Source organism: Myotis myotis, unplaced genomic scaffold, assembly GCF_014108235.1.
Source record: "Myotis myotis isolate mMyoMyo1 unplaced genomic scaffold, mMyoMyo1.p scaffold_m19_p_31, whole genome shotgun sequence".
Classification (NCBI taxonomy): Eukaryota; Metazoa; Chordata; class Mammalia; order Chiroptera; family Vespertilionidae; genus Myotis; species Myotis myotis.
Window position 1 is genome coordinate 664080 of NW_023416337.1, and position 19153 is coordinate 683232.

The window sequence follows — 19153 nt, forward strand, 5'->3', positions numbered from 1 at the left end:
GTGAAAGAAGCAGGCCACATATTTTATGATTTCATTTACGTGAAGGGCTCAGGATAGGCAAATCCACAGACAGAAAGTAGTTTATTCTAAGAATCAGGGATGTGCTTAAAAATTAAATTCAAGGCACGCACGCACGAGGGGCTGCAGCTGGGATGGACCCTGCAGGGCTGGATGGCGGTGGCGGTGGTGGCGGCGGGGTGGCGGTGGTGATGATGGCGGTGGTGGTGGCCATGGTGGGGAGGACAGACCCCACTCCCGGTGGCCATTCAGGACCTTTACCCCAGGGGGCCGTCACTCAGGGCCCAGCTGCCACTTGGCTCAAGACAAGAAGGCGTCCCAGGTCTGCAGGTACTTCCAGCGAGGATTCTGCTTCCACGGAGACGGGTGCAGCTATCAGCACCCGCAGCCCCCGGGCCACTTGCAGTGGGGCCGCCGCCATTCGGAGCCGCTTGTCACCCAGCCAGGACCCCCGCTGGGGCTGACCCGCAGGGGCTCCGAGCCCACCTACCTGCCCTCAGCGGCTGTGGGTTGGGGCGGGGCCGAGGCCGAGGCCGTGGCTGTCTGGGACACGGATCCTGGCCTCGAGGGGCTGGCCAGCCGGAATGAGGCGCTTGGTGGCAGTTCCTGGAAGTTCCTGTTGACATCACCTGATGGAGATCACAGCTACTCCCAGTCAGACCCTGTCCAGGAGCTCTGGGCCCCACTTCAGAGCATGGACCTTGAGAGAGAGCAGGACAGCCGGAATGTCGTGTGTGGCATCTGCATGGACAAGGTGTGGGACAAGCCAGAGGGCAAGTGGATCTTCGGCATCCTGCCCAACTGCACACACGCCCACTGCCTGGGCTGCCTGCGCACCTGGCGGAAAAGCCGCCAGCGCTTCCCGCTGAATGTCATCAAGGCCTGTCCCCAGTGCCATGTCTATTCCAGCTACATCATCCCCCACAAATTCTGGGTGGGCGAGGGGGCCGAGAAGGAGCAACTCATCAGGAACTTCAAGGCTCGGACCAGCCAGATCCGATGCCGGTACTTTGCGCGGGGGAGTGACCGCTGCCCCTTCAAGTCTGACTGCATTTACCTGCACCAGCTCCCGGACACGGCCCCGTCCTCGGCTCCTCCCTGCCCGTCCTCGGCTCCCCCCGGCCCAGACTGCACACAGCCGGCCTCCGGGAGTGAGATGGTGCCGGGCCCGCAGTGCTGCTGAAGAACGGGATGTTCCTGGATTATAACCTGGCCGCCGCGGCCTTCTTGGGGTTAGAACTCCTGCTGGATCGCACCAGTTCTTGACGGCCCTCCTGCAGCCAGGACCAACGTGTGGGGGGTGAGGCTGAGGGGCAGGGTGTGCTAGGGAGAAGGTCTTTCCCCTTTTGGGGTTTCTAACACACGTCTGTGACAAATGTAAAACTTGTATGAGATCTATGATGTTAACGGAGCCCACTAAGTGGGATGGAATTAGCCCCCTCTCCACCTCCATGAACATGAGAAGGGTGGAGGGCTCTGGGCAAAGGGGAGGGTTCTCACTGCCTTACTAGGGACATGGATTTTAACTTTGCCCTTTTGTAGAAGGATTCTGACAGAAAACCAATAAAATGCACCTAAGCCAAAAAAAAAAAAAAATTAAATTCAAGAATATTCAGAGACTTTTCCCCCCAAAATGATGAGAATGAGAATGAGAAAGAGTAATATTGAAAAATGGAGGGTTGGTTAAATAAATTGTGGTTCATACATATTACTGAAATTCTTTGTATCCATGAAAAATGATACTACAGAAGAATATTTAACATTTTGAACGTTTTTAAGTGTAAACACACAAATTACAAAATAGTAGGCTTGATATAAGTGGTATGTGTGTATGTGTGGTTGGACAAATGTAAACCAACATTTAAATACAGGTAATGTTTATTTTCTATTTTTGCTTACTTTTACTTTCTGTCTTATAATAAGACTAGAGGCCTGGTGCACAAAATTCATGCACGGAGGGGTGAGGGTGGTGCCTCAGCCTGGCCTGCACCCTCTCACAATCTGGGACATCCCTCTTACAACCCAGCAACACTGGCTCCTAACTGCTCACCTGCCTGCCTGATCACCCCTAACCGCTTGCCTGCCTGCCTGCCTGCCTGCCTGACCACCCCTAACTGCCTCTGCCTAGGCCCCCGCCACTGTGGCTTCATCTGGAAGGACATCTGGAATGATGTCCAGAAGGTCGTTTGGCTGTCTGGTCTAATTAGCATATTACACTTTTATTTTTATAGATGTTCTAATGTTTAAAGTAAGGATGCAGCCAACTCTGAGAACCATGTCCATGTCTTCATTTCTACAAACTATTTCACAGTCCTCAGATGGGAGAATTTGGAACTTCCCACCTCTCTCACAGTCTGCACCCACAAATTTGATGTCTTGATTGATCTAAAGGGAGACCCAATCCTGCACTTCTCACCTACTGAGCAATGCGGAGAACCATGAGTCTGGATCCTCCAGGATGCCCAGCTCTCCTAGAAAAGCCCCAGCTTCTCATCCCCCACCGTCCAAGGGGCTGTCCCCAAACCCCACTTCCAACCCGGCCAAGTCCTAGATGACTACAGGACCCTGCCCAAACCCTGCCTGCTTTACTGGGGTGGCTCACCTGCATCCCTGCTCTTAGTTCCAAGCAAGACTTCCCACCTCCACGCCTTTGCCCCACCAGGCCCCAGCAGCTTCCTGCTAGGATACTCAGGAACACAACCAGCAGTTGTACTTGGGTCATCTGAGCGCCAGGGAGAGGAAGCAAACTAACATTTACTGCCTTGCTATGTTTCTAATATAAATTATTTCATTTAATCTTCACAATCACACAGTAAAGTCGGTATTGTTATCATCCCCATTTTAAAACGAAGACACTGAGGCTCAGAGAAGACAATGGCCTGCCCACACTTGCTGAGTAAATGCCAGAACTGGGATTCCAGCCCTTTATTTCTCCTGCCACTGAGTTACCTACAACCGCTGAGTGTGGCATTGTTCCTCCTGCTGCTGCTATTGTTAATTTTGTTGCAAATTCTTATACTTATATAAATGATGAGAGATTGAAGCAAAGACACAGCAGAAACAGCATTAACTGAAGGAGAAAACATATTGAATCAAGCCAGAGGTTATACTAGATCAATTCCAAATAATCATGGGTGAGGGGATCAAACTAATACCTGTCATGTGTGAGTTGACACTGGGGACCAAGGATCAACACCAAGAATCTGGATGGGCAGAGTCAAGAAAGAAAACAAGTAAAGCAAAAAGCTAAGAATAAGAAAACACCAGATTAGGCCTTAAAGGGGGAGGAATGTGTTCATAAAAGACAAGTGACTAGCAACTCAAACAATCATATTGATTGTGTGCTCAGCTTTGCGGGAGCGGGAGGACAACAGAAGAAGGATGGCCTGGCGGGGGGGGTCAAGGGGAGAGGCAAACTTCCCCTTGCTTGGCTCCCTAGCTCTTGGAATCCAGCCACCATGCTGTAGGGAAACCCACGCAGCACGTGAAGCCACACGGAGAGGAACCGGAGCACCAGCACGGCGCCAGCCATGCGACTGCACCGTCACTGCCCCGGCTCACATCGCATGGGGCAGAGATGGCCAAGTCCTGCCCAATTCCTTATTGGGGAGCGAAAAATGATTGTTATTTTTGAGGGAAAAAGGAAATGCCCCCTTGGAAACTTAGGAGACTGATTCTAATGTTTATTTCACAAATGAGAAAACTACGTCTCAGAAAAATTACTCACTTAAGGTCATATTTGGTTGATGGAACCTAAATTCTTACCCAGGTCTACATGCAAGCCCACCAGTGAAGCCCTCATGCTGAATGTATGTACCACACAATCTGACATGTTACCATCCCTCCCAAGCACACACTGCTCATAAGAGCACCACTCCTTCAGGGGGAGCAGCGTGCCCTGATATTGCCTATTGAGCCATCCTGGAGGTCCTTCAAGGATGCCTCAGACAAATGTGTGCACACTGCGCTGGGCAGAGACACAGCACCCACCTCAAGTCTCCGCCCTCGCTCTACTCAGGTGTCCTCTCAGGCAGGAAAGACCTCCCTCCCGCTCCTGGCCTTCCGCAGCCGTGAGTCACGCAGAGTCCTACTGAAACACTCATCTCCAGCCAGATTGATTTCTCTTAAAATTAATTGTTCTGTGGCCCCCAATCATTTTTCATGTACTTTTATTAAAACTTATTTTAGCCAGGCCAGTGTTGGCTCAGTGGTTAAGCGTCGACTGATGAACCAGGAGGGCATGGTTTGATTCCCGGTTAGGGCACATGCCCAGGTTGTGGGCTCGATCCCCAGGAGGGAGCATGCATGATTCTCTCTCATCATTGATGTTTCTATCTCTCTCCTTCTCCCTTCCTCTCTGAAACACTGGTAAATTATATATATATTAAACTCTTATTTTATTCTGCCTTGTAAAATTATTCTCATTTAGAAGTAGTGTTTATGTAACTTATGACAATTAAAATATAATCTGGATAAACTTATCTGCCAAAAGCTTTTTGTAAACAAAATTTATAATTAGAATATGACAGTTTCTCCTAAAGGTTCTTGGCATATATGTGAGTGGCAGGTTGTTTAGCATAGATAGCAGTTCACCTGTTGGAGTGAACATGACGGAGTTGTCTTTTCCAACCCTCATTTCGGGAGCTACCCTTCCTTCTCCAGCCTCGTGACTATTGGAATGGAAGCGCCCAAGGCCAGGAACGGCACTCTGATCACTGCTGTATCTCTGCCTAGAACAGTGTCAGGACTGGGGAGTGCTTCATAAATATGTATTGAGTTAATGACTTCAGCAGTGAATCCCTAGTAGTCCATTAAGGTATCAATATTTGGATCTGGAACAAGATAGAATGGTCATTGCTGTCCGGTTGATTAGACCCATAATATGCACTTTAGGGAGCTCTCTTTCATGTGTGTGGACTCAACATGCCAAGGAAGCTTATATTCAAAGAAGACAGAATCACAGGGAAAGGACATTCTTTTCAACAAATGTTGTTGGGAAAACTGACTACTCACATGGGAAAAAATGAAATTGGACCCCCACCTTACACCTCACACAAAAATTAACTCAAAATTGATCAGACTTAAATATAAGTTAAACTATAAAACGCTTAGAAGAAAACATAAAGTAAAAGTTTTATGACATTGGATTTGGCTATGTTTCTTGGATTTGACTCTGAAAGCACAGGCAACAAAAGGAAAAAACAGACAAATTGAACTTCATCAAAATTAAAAACTTTTTTTTATCCAAAGACATAATTATCAGAGTGAAAAGGCAACACATAGAATGGGAGAACATATTTACAAATGATATATCTGATAAGGGATTAATATCTAGCCTATAGAGCTATAGAGAGAATTCCCACAATTCAACAAAAAAAACAACAACTAACAATTCAATTGAAAAGTGGGCAAAAGATTTGACTAGACATCTCCAAAGATGTAGAAATAGCCAATAAGCACAAGAAAAGATGGTCAGTATCACAAGTCATTAGAAGAATGCAAGTCAAAACCATGATACCACTTTACACACCCATTAGGATAGTTATTATAAAACAAAACAAAGAATAACAAAGTTAGCAATAACGTGGAGAAAAACAGAACTCTTGTGCACTACCGGGTGGATGTAAAATGGTGCAGGTGCTGTGGAAAATAGCATGATGTTTTCTCAAAAAATTAAACAGAATCACCCTATGACCCAGCAACTTCACTCTTGGGGATCTTACCCAAAATATTTGAAAGCAGAGACTCAAACAGACAGTTGTATACCCAGGTTCACAGCAGCATTATGCACAATAGCTGAAAGGTGGAAGTACCCAGGTGTCCATTATTGGGAGAAGTGAATAAATGAAACCTGGTATAATCCATCCGGTGGAATATTATTCAGCCTAAAAAAGGAAGGAAATTCTGGCATGCTAACAACATGGATGATCCTTGAGGACATTATGTTAAGACTAGAGGCCTGGTGCATGAATTCGTGCACGGGTGGGGTCCAGCTGCCCCATCCCGATGGGGGCCGATTGGGCCAGGCTGGCCGGGGGAGGAGACGAGGGAGGTTGGCCCGCCAGACCCTACCCCAATTGGGGTGGGGGGGCTTGATTGGGGACGGGCCAGCTGGGAGGAGGCCCCAGCCCCCATCAGGGCCCAATAGGGGCTGGGCCGGCTGGGGGGGCTGCGGAAGGTCAGCCGGCCCCGCCCCCAATGGGGGGGGGCTGATTGGGGGCAGTGCTGCCTGGGGGGAGGGGCCATGGGTGGTTGGGGGGCCGATCGGGTCCCCGATCTGGCTGATTGGCTGCTGCAGTGCGTGTCATAGTGACCGGTCATTCTGGTCACTTGGCTTTCATATATATAGATAAATAAACCAGACACAAAAGTTCAAATATTGTATGATTCCATTTATATGAGGTACTTAGAGCAGTTAAATTTATAGAGACCGAAAGTGGAAAAGTGGTTCCCAGTGGGGAGGGGGAGGAGATTGGGAGCTATTGTTTAATGGACACAAAATTTCAGTTTGGGCTCTGACCGGTTTGGCTCAGTAGATAGAGCGTCGGCCTGCGGACTGAAGGGTCCCAGGTTCGATTCCAGTCAAGGGCATGTACCTTGGTTGTGGGCACATCCCCAGTGGGAGATGTGCAGGAGGCAGCTGATCGATGTTTCTCTCTCATCAATGTTTCTGGCTCTCTATCCCTCTCCCTTCCTCTCTGTGGAGAATCAATAAAATATATTTTTTAAAAATTTCAGTTTGGAAAGCTGAAAAAGTTCTGGAAGAGGAGGGTAGTGATAGTTACACAGCACTGCAAATGTCCTTAAAGCCACAAAACTGTGTACTTAAAAATGGTTAAAATAGTAAATGTGACGTCATGTACATTTACCATGACCCCAGGAACAAAAAGAACCACAGGAAACAAGAGTAGACAAAGCTCCGAAGCATCCACGCCTGGTGCCAGCTGGACTCGCCCCTTCCTCGGTCCGCCTGCGAGACATTGAGCCAGGGAAAACGTATCAGCACATCTGCAAGTTGGCACTACCTGGACCCTTCTCAGTAGCCATGGTAACTCCTGATGTGTGGGCAAAAATGAAACAAAAAGGCATTAACTTTTAATGCCGGTAGAGCTAGTTTAATCAGTCTTTGCTTGAGCACCAGACATTTTTACAAGAGAGAGAGAGAGAGAGAGAGAGAAAGGAAGGAAGGAAGTGTCGTGTAAGACTCCCTCTACGTTCTGCGTGGAGTAGGGTTCGGTATCTGAAAGAGGAGCCGCACACAAATGAGAGAAAAATGACACGAGATAATTTTGAAATATTGGGGACCAGGCGGACAAGTCCAGAAGGACTTCCACCTAAGCTCAGGCCGCCCCAACCTTTTATTGAGCTTGGAGTAGCCTTAGGGTAAGGAGGTTTGTCTGGGATAACCCTAGGGTAAGGTGGTTTGAATGACACATGGATTAGCTCATAGATAGACAATTTCCAGAAATAGGCAAAATATTTGATCAACAATAATCAACAAGGATCTACACAAGTATCTAAGGAATTCAGTGAACTAAGGTGGGGATGATGCTTTAGCTACCATTATCTAGATTAACTGGGTGGTGTCTAAATTAACTGGGTGGTTCACAGCCCTGACCTTTGCTAGGACTTTCAAAGGTTAGCTTTTGGGGGGTCTCTGTCTATACTCAGCTAATGAAGACAGTAAATGGTTTCCAGGAAGGAAGGAAGGAAGAAAGGGAGGGAGGGAGGGAGGGAGGGAGGGAGGGAGGGAGGGAGGGAGGGAGGAAGGAAGGAAGGAAGGAAGGAAGGAAGGAAGGAAGGAAGGAAGGAAGGAAGGAAGGGAGGGAGGAAGGAAGGAAGGGAGGAAGGAAGAAAGAAGGAGGGCCGGAGTTATAGAATTTTGATGAGGATATTATGAATTGCAACAAAATTGGAAGCTGTAGATAATTAAAACAAATATGCTGCAACCTTGAAACTAACCAATAATGTGGACTCTAAAGTTTACAAAAATGAAAATTTTTAAGGAACTGCTCACATAGAACATAAATTAAAATGAGGACTCTACAAATGAGAACACAAATTGAAAGTTATGACTTAAATTAGTCATAACCTTGAAACAGTTTGTGTAACTGATATTACAGACTCTGAAGTAATTTTAAAAAGAGACATTAAAATAATAGCACCTTACTGCCCAGTGCCCTCTGGCTTGAGATGCATTGGGAAGTTGTAAGTACTAGTAATGCTCTAGTTCCTAAATTGATTTTTCATTTTATTCTTACATTAATTTTGCACCTAAGATTTAGTTCATTATAGAATTTTATGTTTAAAAAATAATAATAAGAAGAAGCCCCCCTTTCAAAACATAAGGCCTGGGCTTCAGGCCCATCTAGAGGCGGGGAGAATAAACACATGCCTCAGGGGACCCCAGTCATTCTCAGACCCCAGGAGGACTTGCAAGAACATGAATTTCTGGGTGGGCCCCCCTCACCGTTTCTTTTCCTTTTTTTAAAAAAAAAATATTTTTTTTTATTGATTTCAGAGAGGAAGGGAGAGGGAGAGGGAGAGAGAGAGAAACATCAATGATGAGAGAGAATCATTGATTGGCTGCCTCCTGCCAATCCTACTGGGGATCAAGCCGGCAACCCCAGCATGTGCCCTTGACCAGAATGAACCCAGGACCCTTCAGTCAACAGGCCAATGCTCTGTCCTCTGGGGCTCACCTCACAGTTTCTCATCCAGCAAGTCTGGGGAGGGCCTGAGGGTGCGCATTTCGAGCAAGTGCTGCTGCTCTGGGCCGCCTGGGAGCTGCGCTCGGAGCCACTCCTTGTGATGGCCCCAGTTTATTATGCGAGGTCACACTGCAAGGTGCCATCCCGACTTCCCCTTCAAAAGCAGTGTGCTGTGTTGTGATCAACGAAATTAATTCCTTTCTTCCCTTTTGTTTCAATACTCTCACCTTCATTTTCATTCTTATTTTTGTTTTAAGTTTTGCACGCACCCAGTTAACAGGAAAATACACATGAAAAGATTTTTCTTTTCACCAAGCATACTGAACACGTATTTGCACTAGAATGCCAAATATATGTAATATACCCAAATTGGGCATTCCATTCTCTTAAGTTCTTCAGTGGACGCAGCTACATGTTGAACCACTAACCCAGCGTGAAATAAAGCCAATCATGACAAGTTCAAACAGCGCAGCGTTTCCTCAGACGTCGGCGCGAAGCGCCCAGGGAGGAATGGACTGGTCAAGGCTGCGGTTCCCTAGTCTGACTCTCAGGAAGGGCGCGTCGGAGTTCCTCGCAGGTGGGTTAAGAAAAGGTGTCTGGCCCTAACCGGTTTGGCTCAGTGAATGGAGCATCGGCCTGGCCTGCGGACTGAAGGGTCCCAGGTTCGATACCGGTCAAGGGCACATCCCCAGTAGGGGGTATGCAGGAGGCAGCTGATCGATGTTTCTTTTGTTTTTGTTTTATTGCTTAAAGTGTTACAAAGAGTATTACATATGTCTCCTTCCCTCCCCCCCCCCCCCGCCCTTGACAATCCCCTGGCCTCCCCTACCCCCCAGTGTCTTATGTCCACTGGTTATGCTTATACGCATGCATACAAGTCCTTTGGTTGATCTCTTACCCGCCCCCCTCCTGCCCTCCCACGCTCCCCAGCCTTCCTGCTGATGTTTCTTGCTCATTGATGTTTCTACCTCTCTATCCTTCTCCCTTCCTCTCTGTAAAAAATCAATAAAATATTTTTTTTTTTTTTTAGAAAAGGTGTCTTATTTTCCACTTTCCGGCTGTAAGCTGTTGTTTTTTCTATTTTATTTGCTAGTTTAAAAGGTGGGGAAAGCCTACATTTCTGGGTAGCACTTTTCCAGCTGCAGCTCCTGCTCAGCTCTGCCTCTGAGCGGCCAGTCTCCCCAGCCCCGCCGACCCGGCCCTACACCCCGCCCGCTGGAGCTTAGCCGCTAGAAAGCCCGCGATCCTCTCGCGGAACAGTTGGAGCTTGAAATCTGGCGCCGCGGGCATTTACACCAGGAGGTGGGCAAGTGATGCTGGGGCTTCCTCCGCCCGGAGCCGGTTGGTCGCCACATTTCCTGGGAACACGGCCGCCTACAAACCCCCCGCCCCCCCAACCCCTCCCCCCCCCCACCAGGAAAGGAAGTCGCTCTGAAGCCACCGCTCGCACACAGAAGGGGCGGCACGCCCTCTCGCGGCTGTTTCCAGAATTGCAGAGGAAAAGAGGGAGGCAACAAGATCATCGGCTTCATCCCAAACACATTACAGAAAAGACGTGAATAGGCGCGTGCTGGTGGTTTAGCTCAGGCCCCTGCCCAGGAGCAGACGTTCCTCAGACCACCCAAGGGCGCTACTTCAGTGTCTGCTCGAGAGTGGAAATACCTCCTCAGGAGGAGTAGGCTTTCTTTCCGTGTGTGAGTGTGGCAGGGCTGCATTCCTCTTTTGAAGAACATGCCTCTTCTGTGGATTGCTATGGGCATGTCGCAGGCAAAGCGTGGCCTCTCAACTTGCCGGTGACCCTTGGCCGTCCAGTGAACCCCGGTGAGAAATGAAACTGGTCGAGGCTGCCTAGTAAAACATAAATCCCGCCAGGTCACCCCGCGGTGTCCCATAGTTTGGAAAATAAACCCCTGGGCTTCCAAGGTCCCTGATCTCTGCTCTGCCCTCCCTGCTCCCTGGCTGTCCCATCCCATCCTGTGACGCAGGGGTCAGCCCAAGGCCACTGCTCAGTGGAGCCTTCTCTGGGTCCTGCTCAGAACCCTCCTGTCCACCCATCTGTTTCTGTTCCCCGTCGGAGGGCCCCACAGGCGGAATTTGGGAGCTCCGTGTGACAGGCCCTGGTCTGTCTCACTTAGGGCCCCCACGGCAGGACCCTGACCTGAACCATTGGGAGAGGTGACAGATGTCCACAGACCAAAGAACTGGGAGCCTTCCACCTGGGTGTGGGTAGACACCTTGGCGCAGCGCCCGAGGCTGGCCCTGATTTATCACTGAAAGGCCCTGGCCCCGGAAGCCCTCAGCTCTCGCCACCCTGTAACTGAGTTAGTTATATACTTACCTAGAATTACCTTCTGGAATAATTATGAAAAGTAACTTAAATATGACACTAAAATATTTTCATATAAAAGCTTCCTCGATTCTATCTCTTTTCTTTCAAGAAAAAACACCCATCATGTTCGTGGCCCTGGGCCATTCACAGGGTTCCATTAGGAGGCCCATCCCCACCCTGGCCAGCCCTGACCCTGCTTCTCATGGTGCTCCTACCTCACCTCCCTCAGAGAAGCCTTGGGGTCTAGAGGGGCAGCCACATCCTCCATTGCCCACCACTTGCTCCCTGAGGAGCTCATGGTCTGCTATGTTACCTGACATAAAACCTAATGTGATGCATGGACACATTTTGTTTGTTGTCTTGGGGATGGCCCCATTGAATTACGGAGGCTGCTTTAACTCTGCAATGTTCTAATAGTTTTGATGTGACCAAAGACCCCAGCAACCATGCCCTCAGGTTGTGTTTTTTCCTATTTAACATCAGGTGCTGGAAGCCGGTCCATCCTTGCTGCTTGACACAGTCGCTGCAGGAAAGAAACATCTGCACAGCATATGTTTCAAGGGACCTGGCGCCCGAACAGGGACTCTTAGGTAAGCCGCCCCCGTCCCCCCCCTCCCCCCGACACTCGGGATGGATAGGACTGCACCGTAGGGTGCTGCAGACCCCCCCTATAGAGGATAAGTAGGGTAAGCGGGTAGTTAGTACAGAACTTAGATTGTGAAGATGGGTCATACTGAATCTAAAGAAAAAAGACTCTGTATTAATCTTTTAATGCATATGCTTGCTAGCAGAGGAGTTAAGGTTACTCCCAGTCAGACAGAAAGTTTTATACAAGACGTATGTCAATGGATTCCTGAGGATTGAACTGTTAATTTAGAAACTTGGACTAAAGTAGGAGAGCAATTAAAGAATTATTACAGCTACCATGGATCTGAGAAGGTCCCGGCAGATACCCTTTCCCTCTGGAATTCAATTCGTGACACCTTGGCACTAGAGGCAGAAACAGTTGAACTTTCTCAAACTTTAAATAGTCCCTTGGCTCCACCTAAAGAGGACACATCATTATTGTCTCCAGCTCAATCTAAGAGCAATTTAAATATGCCTACTGATCGGAAGGAGAATAAATATCATAAACATGACCCTTGGTCCTTTCCAGTCAGTAGAGAGGAGAGAGGCCCTCCCATTCAAAACAGGCTCCCCAAATTAGAAAGGAAGCCTAAACCAGGTCTTGCGGCTCCTATGAGCTCCATGTCTAAATTTCAAAGGGCGATAAGAGAAGCTGAAGCTAATGGAGATCTTGAATTCTCACTCTGCTTCCCAGTTACATATGAGAATGAGTCTGGTGGGAATAGAAACCCCACCTTGGAGCCTATACCTTACAAAGTACTTAAAGAATTAAAATTGGCCTGCTCTGAATATGGACCTCTAGCTCCTTACACACAAACCTTGGTAGAAGCCCTAGCCAGTAAATGGATGACTCCTTATGATTGGTCACAGGTTTGTAAATCCTGTCTCTCAGGAGGCGATTACTTATTATGGAAAACTGAATATGATGATCTTGCTAAGAGAGCTGTAGGCACTAGCAAAAATTCCAGAGGAGGAATAACCCTAGACATGATATTAGGAGAAGGTGATTTTAACATGGCTCAAGAGCAAATGTATATGCCCAAAGAGGCACTTACTAAAGTAACCAGTTGTGCAGTAAGTGCCTGGAAATCCCTACCTTATACAGTAGGAAAAACAACCACCCTTACAGAGATTAAACAGAAGGTTGAGGAACCATATCAGGATTTCCTTTCTCGCCTCATACAGGCAGTCAAGAGAGTAATCAATAACGAAGAGGCAGCCGATATCCTAATTAAACAACTGGCTTTTGAAAATGCTAATAATACCTGTCAGGCTTTATTAAGGCCGATTTGCAGAACGGGAACTATAAATGATTTTATAAAACAGTGTGCTGATGTAAGTCCAGCATTTATACAGGGTGTAGCTATAGCTGCAGCTCTCAAAGGGGAGACATACCCTCAATATGTACAGAGCATAGGACAAGCCAGCAATAATACAGGTAATAAAAGAAATATGAACTGCTACTCCTGTGGCTTATCTGGGCACTTTAGCAGAGAATACCCAAATAGAAATAATAATACTCAAGCCAGATGGCAAGCTCCTCAACAGCCTGGAAATACATCAGGGAATAATATTAACCCTCCAAAAACTGTTTGTCCCCAATGTCAGAAAGGATTCCATTGGGCAAAGGAATGTAGATCAAAATACCATAAAAATGGTCGGCCTTTAAATTCTACAAACCGCTCCCAAGGAGGTTATATCCCATCACCTCAATTGGGAAACTTGAGAGGGGGCCAGCCTCAGGCCCCAGCAATAATAGGGGCATCAACCCTCAACCCCTCTGCAAATTTCAGTCAGTCAGTGACCTCTTCAGGGCAGCCCCAGGCAGTGTAGGATTGGACCTCCATTCAACCACCCACGCAATACTAACCCCAGACTCTCCGGTAGCAGCCATTCCTACAGGAGTGTCTGGGCCGCTGCCTGAGGGAACTGTAGGTTTAATATTAGGATGGAGCTCCACCTCGTTACAGGGGATCTTAGTCATCCCAGGAGTTGTTGATGCAGACTACACAGGAGAAATACAGATTTTACTTTCCCCACCCACCACAACTATACAGGTTCAGCCCAACCAGAGAATTGCCCAATTACTCCTGTTACCAATACATAAAATAGGGACAGCTGTTACCCAGGAAGCCAGAGGGGCCAGAGGCTTTGGATCTAGTGATGCAGCATTTTGGATACAAGAAATCCATGCTACTAGACCTACAAAAATTTTACAAATTCAGGGAAAACCAACTGAAGGTCTATTGGATACAGGAGCAGATGTTACCTGCATAGCAGGGAAGGATTGGCCCTCTTCATGGCCCATGCACACCACCTCCACTTCCCTAGTAGGACTAGGCAAGGCATCTAACATAAAAAAGAGTTCTCAGATTTTAACTTGGGCTGATGAAGTTCTGTCCCTATGTAATTACGACTATCCCCTTTACATTGTGGGGAAGAGATATCTTGTCTCAAATGGGAATTCTATTATATAGCCCCAGTGGTGTTTGATTTACTCCTGTTACAAAAAATTACAAGAAAATTAGTTTAAATATTCCTCTCCTCATCATGTTCTATAACATACTCTATTTATAATATACTAAATGTAGATTCTGAGGGAAATGCCCCAATGTACAGACATTGGAACCCTGATCTAACTAAACCTAAAGCCCTCGTCAAATGGAGAGACTTGCTTACAGGAGCCTGGAAGGGACCTGATGTACTTTTAACCTGGGGGAGAGGATATGCTTGTATATTTCCACAGGACGCAGACTCACCTGTGTGGATTCCAGACCGTCTAGTCCGATCTTATGTCTCACCGCCCTCCGTCTCCACCTCACCCTAGCACACCTGACCAGTGCCTGTCTGCAGCAGATGTACAGCCCTGAGCTGGAACAACCTGTCATTGGGAGGATCACATGTGCCTCTTTTTTGTCTGTCCATATGTCCCAGCTTTGCCCCACATCTCCTTTCCTTTTTCTTTTCTTTTTTTTTTTAATCTGACTACTTGTTTGCTTGTTCTTTGGCCTTTCTCCTTCTCTTCTGAACACAGCCTTTTCTAGAATCTCCCTACCCTACTGTTCCCAGAAGGGCACCTCCCTTTTCTGCCGTGACTAGGGGGTGTCTGGTATATGCCCCATATGTGGAATTGTCTTGTGCCAAGAGCCTGACATCCTGGGCTGAGAAAGCCCTGTCCTGGGACTACATGCTGACAGGCCATTCCTCCTTTGTCCTGTATTGGCCCCTCTTGCCCTTGTGTCAAGAGGGACCCTCTTCTCACAGTCCATTTGCCCACAGCTGTTGCCTTGGCTTTCTGTTCACGCTGAAGTTGAGGCCTCATTGTGGCTGGTGCCATGGATCTGCCTCTCACCCAATGCTGTGAGCTGGGCCCTCCCTGGAGAAGAAACCTGGGTTCCCCAAGAGATGTGACCAGAGCCGGGGCCCTGCCAGCAGGTGAGGGGAGCCCAAGGAAGGTGCTGGGCGTGGAGGCCACGGGGGAATAGGCTACCAAAGAGACAGAACTGAACCTCACATCACCCTGCTTGGCCTCGGAGGATGGCTGGTTATCCAGAGACGGGTAAGATTCCTCAGGGAAGGAACAACCTAAGACAGGCACAGTCGCAGAGGGGCCATCAGGAGACAACTTGGGGGTCAACAGAGGTGGGGCACAGACCCTCACCCCCCCAACTTTGCAGAGGCCTGAACCCTCACCCCTTCTGAGGGAGGTCTCCTGCCCCCATGGCTGCTTCCCTTCCCACGCCCAGCTCAGATCGGGACCCAGGTAAAGACAGAGACTGGCTGACAGCAGCTGCCCTCTCACTGCAATAGGACTTGTTTACAATTTCTACCTTGGACCACAGGGAAAGGGGCAGCTGAAGGAAAGGGCTGTGTCAGGATGCTGCCTTCTTCCCTTTCTTCTCCCTCTTTTTTCTAAATACTTCCATGCCTTGTAGTTCTTTTGCTTTCTCTTCTTTTTCTCTCTACTACCCTCCATCTTCCATATCAGCTGACCCAGAGGGCACAGCTTACTCCTCCTCGGACACCAACACCACCATCAAGCACGGCCCTGATGGACCCTTTAATGCAGCCCTTCAACTCGCTGACGCTTCGGGAAGCCTGTCACCAATGATGCCGCCCGCTGGCCAGATCAACAAGGACAACCAAATCCCTGACTTGAGGACAGCTGAAATCCCTTGACTGAAGAGGCCAGCAACTTTCTACAGAAACAAGGCTCCTTGTGCCCTCCATCCATTATGTTTATAGCTATGCTCACTATCATTGCTTGTCAGTCTTCCTTCGAGTCTTAAACAACCCAATCTGAGAGGTGGCCGCTAATTTTCATGCGCTATCATTTAAAAAATAAAAAAGGGGGAATTTGCCAGAGAAGCCGGTCCATCCTTGCTGCTTCACACAGTCGCTGCAGGAAAGAAACATCTGCACAGCATATGTTTCAAGGGACCTGGCATATATAGCATACTGTTCTTAACATGTTTGCTCCCCTTAGCGCTATGTGTTTTAACCAAGGTCACCTCTCCGAGAAAGGTTGTTTCCCCAGGTAGGGATTTTTCCCTGAAGTTAGGGAGGGGATAAAACCCCTTAAGTAAGTGCCAGGTGGGTAGTTAATCACTTTAACTACAAACAATCACACTTAAGCTACATAATCTTTACTCCCTGGAATGGAGATAAGAAACGCCCTAACCTTTGCAATAGAAATTGACAAGATTAAAATCAACTGGTATAAATACAGATGTAACAAGACAACCAGAACTTGACCAGAACTTGGCTAGAGATCCTAGCTAGGCTGCTGATCAACTGAACGCTGTCTCCGTGTCATTCCTTCTTCGCCGACTCCGTCCACACCTTTGGGGACCTCTGGACCTGCTGGGGTTGGACCCCCACAATCAGAAACCCATTACACCCTTCCCTGTCTCACACTGAGGGTGAAAACGATGGGCCATCAGTCAACTTCAGTCAGTGTCTCTGAAAGGAATTCATGAGCCAGGCTTCCATCTTGCCCCTCCCTAACTTTCTCTCAATCCATTCATCTGCAGAGAGGCAATAATCCCTTGAGAATAAAGGGATAGAGACTGAGGGTTCTGATTGGATGTTAGCATTTGAGAAGGTGTATAAAAACCTCAGGCACCAGAGGAGAGATTCAGAGTCCTCCAGCTCTACAGAGAGTTCAGTTGTTCTCCACCAGGTCTGAGATCTGAGCCCCAGCCAACCTGGTCACAGCAGACGTTTCTGCAGGATTCCTTTCTGAGCACCTTGAAGATGAGCATCCGGACCCCACCCACACTCCTGGAGCTGGCAGGAGAGAGCCTGCTGAGGGACCAGGCCTCAGCCATCTCAGCTCTGGAGTACTTGCCCGCTGAGCTCTTCCCGCCGCTGTTCATTCAAGCCTACCATAGGAGAATCTGGCAGCCCCTGACGGCGATGGTGTGCGCCTGGCCCTTCACTCTCCTCCCTCTGGGGGGCCTGATGCAGCTGCCTCCGGTCATGGTCTTAAAAGCCATGTTGGATGAGCTAGACGTTCTGCTTGCCCAGAAGGTTAGGCCCAGGAGGTGGAAACTGCGAGTGCTGGATTTAAGGAACATGGGTGACAACTTCTGGAGAATGTGGTGTGGAGACAGCACCCAGAAGTGCTCACTTACGGGACCAGTGGCTGTGCACAGCTCCAGCCCCAACATGGAGCACCCCTTGGCTCCCTTGGAGGTGTTCCTAGACCTTGACTTCAATGAAAGGGACCGGGATAAGTTTTTCATGTACATCATCCAATGGGCCCAGCAGAGAAAAGAGCTGGTCCACCTGTGCTGCAAGACGCTGAGGTTTTTAGAAGTGCCCTTCGAGAGGGCCAGGAAGGTCCTGGATGCGGTGCAGCTGGACTGCATCCAGGAGGTGGAAGTGGACTACCCCTTGGACTTGCCCACCCTGGGATCGTTTGCTCTCTACATGGGTCAGATGAGTAACCTTCAGAGACTCTCTCTCTCCCACATCAACCTGTTGGCCGAGGAGGAAGAGGATTGGGTCAGCAAACAGCAGGAGGAGCAGCGATCCTTTTCCCAATTCCTCACTCAGATGCTCAGGCTGCAGCACCTCCGAGACCTCAACGTGGAGTCTCCCTCCTTCCTCCGAGGCCGTCTGGACCAGATGCTCAGGTGCCTGCAGACCCCCTTGGACAAACTCTCCATATGGTTTTGCTGTAAGCTAACACATTCAGACCTGAGACACCTGTTCCAGTGCCCGAACCTCAGGCAGCTGAAGTCCCTGCGTCTGTATGGCGCCAACCTCACCAATTTTAGTCCCGAGCCCCTCCGAGCTCTGCTGGAGGCAGTGACACCCACCCTCCAGGACCTGCAACTAGATAACTGTGCGATGGTGGACTCCCAAGTCAAGGCTATCCTGCCTGTCCTGAGCCGCTGTCACCAGCTCAGGAAGTTCACCATCTCTGAGAACCACCTCTCCGTGGCCACCGTGGAGAAGCTGCTGCGCCACACAGCCGGGCTGCACAGTTTAGAGTTCGAGTTGTACCCCATCCCCCTGGAGTGTTACAGGACCCAGGGGACTTTGGACCAGGAGAGAGTTGCTCTGATCCAGGCTGAGCTCATGGAGACACTGAGCGAGTTAGGACAACCCAGGACCATCCGTCTTCACACCAAGTACTTTAGCTCTAGGTATTTTTATCTCGTGGCATTTTCATGACATGGAGCCCGTGATGTGCCCCTGTGGTGACCCTGCTCATCAGGTGTACCTGACAAGGGTTTCCTTCTGGGCCCCTGGAACCAGAAACCTTGGACTGGGGTGCAGTATGCGGGGCCACTCACGTTTCATGTTCATGCTCAGTGTGAATGAGGAAAGGGACGGACCCAGCCCAGGCACAGGATTGCAGGGACAAAGGTTGGGGAGTTCATGGGGCCTCACAGGCAAAGTGTCCTACTATCAGAAACATGCATCTGGTTTGCTTGGGGAGGGGTTGGGCATTTGGGCTCGAGGTGCATCTGTGGGAGTTAATCCTCAGGTGGATGGTTAGAAAGGAATGATCAGAAATAAAGACAATTTCAAAGGCCAAAAAAATAAATAAATAAAAATAAATAAATAAAAAATACATAAAAGCTTCCTCTAAAAATAGAATAAACTTGCAGATTATCCTTTAACATTCTGTGAAATGTTATTTGAATTAGAATGAACCTTATTTTAGCATATCCATTTGTAATTGCCTTAACACTTAACATGTAACTTTTGTAAAAAATAAAAAGGATCATATTGCACTTTGCAGGGAGTGCTTTTAATTTTCAGTGTCATTGTAGGACCATGTGTTACAAACACCGCATGTATGACTCGTTAGCGGGGTTAGAAATGTCCTGCTGGAAGCCACTCTGATTCCTACATTACTAGTACATCTTCCTAATAACACAAAACATTGGGTTTTTCATTTCTTCTTCTTCTTATTTTTATTTTTGTGTATTTGACTTATTGAGTATGAACT

At 48.3% G+C, this 19153-nt stretch overlaps 1 protein-coding gene across 1 annotated transcript; it reads left to right on the top strand.

Annotated features, from left to right (window-relative positions):
* Positions 1 to 1209: 1209 nt before the first annotated feature.
* On the top strand, positions 1210 to 18369 carry LOC118652506 (PRAME family member 9/15-like). The gene is made up of 3 exons (XM_036302337.1): positions 1210 to 1250; positions 14965 to 14988; positions 16932 to 18369. Exons 1-3 carry the CDS (start codon positions 1210 to 1212, stop codon positions 18367 to 18369), a joined length of 1503 nt encoding a protein of 500 aa, XP_036158230.1.
* The last annotated feature ends 784 nt before the right edge of the window (positions 18370 to 19153 follow it).

Bases quoted from the DNA above. Each gene is read 5' to 3' on its own strand.
- LOC118652506 (XM_036302337.1), top strand. From the start codon at position 1,210: ATGTTCCTGGATTATAACCTGGCCGCCGCGGCCTTCTTGGG. The intron at 1,251-14,964 runs GTTAGAACTCCT...ATTTGCCCACAG, and splicing joins GCCGCCGCGGCCTTCTTGGG to CTGTTGCCTTGGCTTTCTGT. The intron at 14,989-16,931 runs GCTGAAGTTGAG...TTCCTTTCTGAG, and splicing joins TGCCTTGGCTTTCTGTTCAC to CACCTTGAAGATGAGCATCC.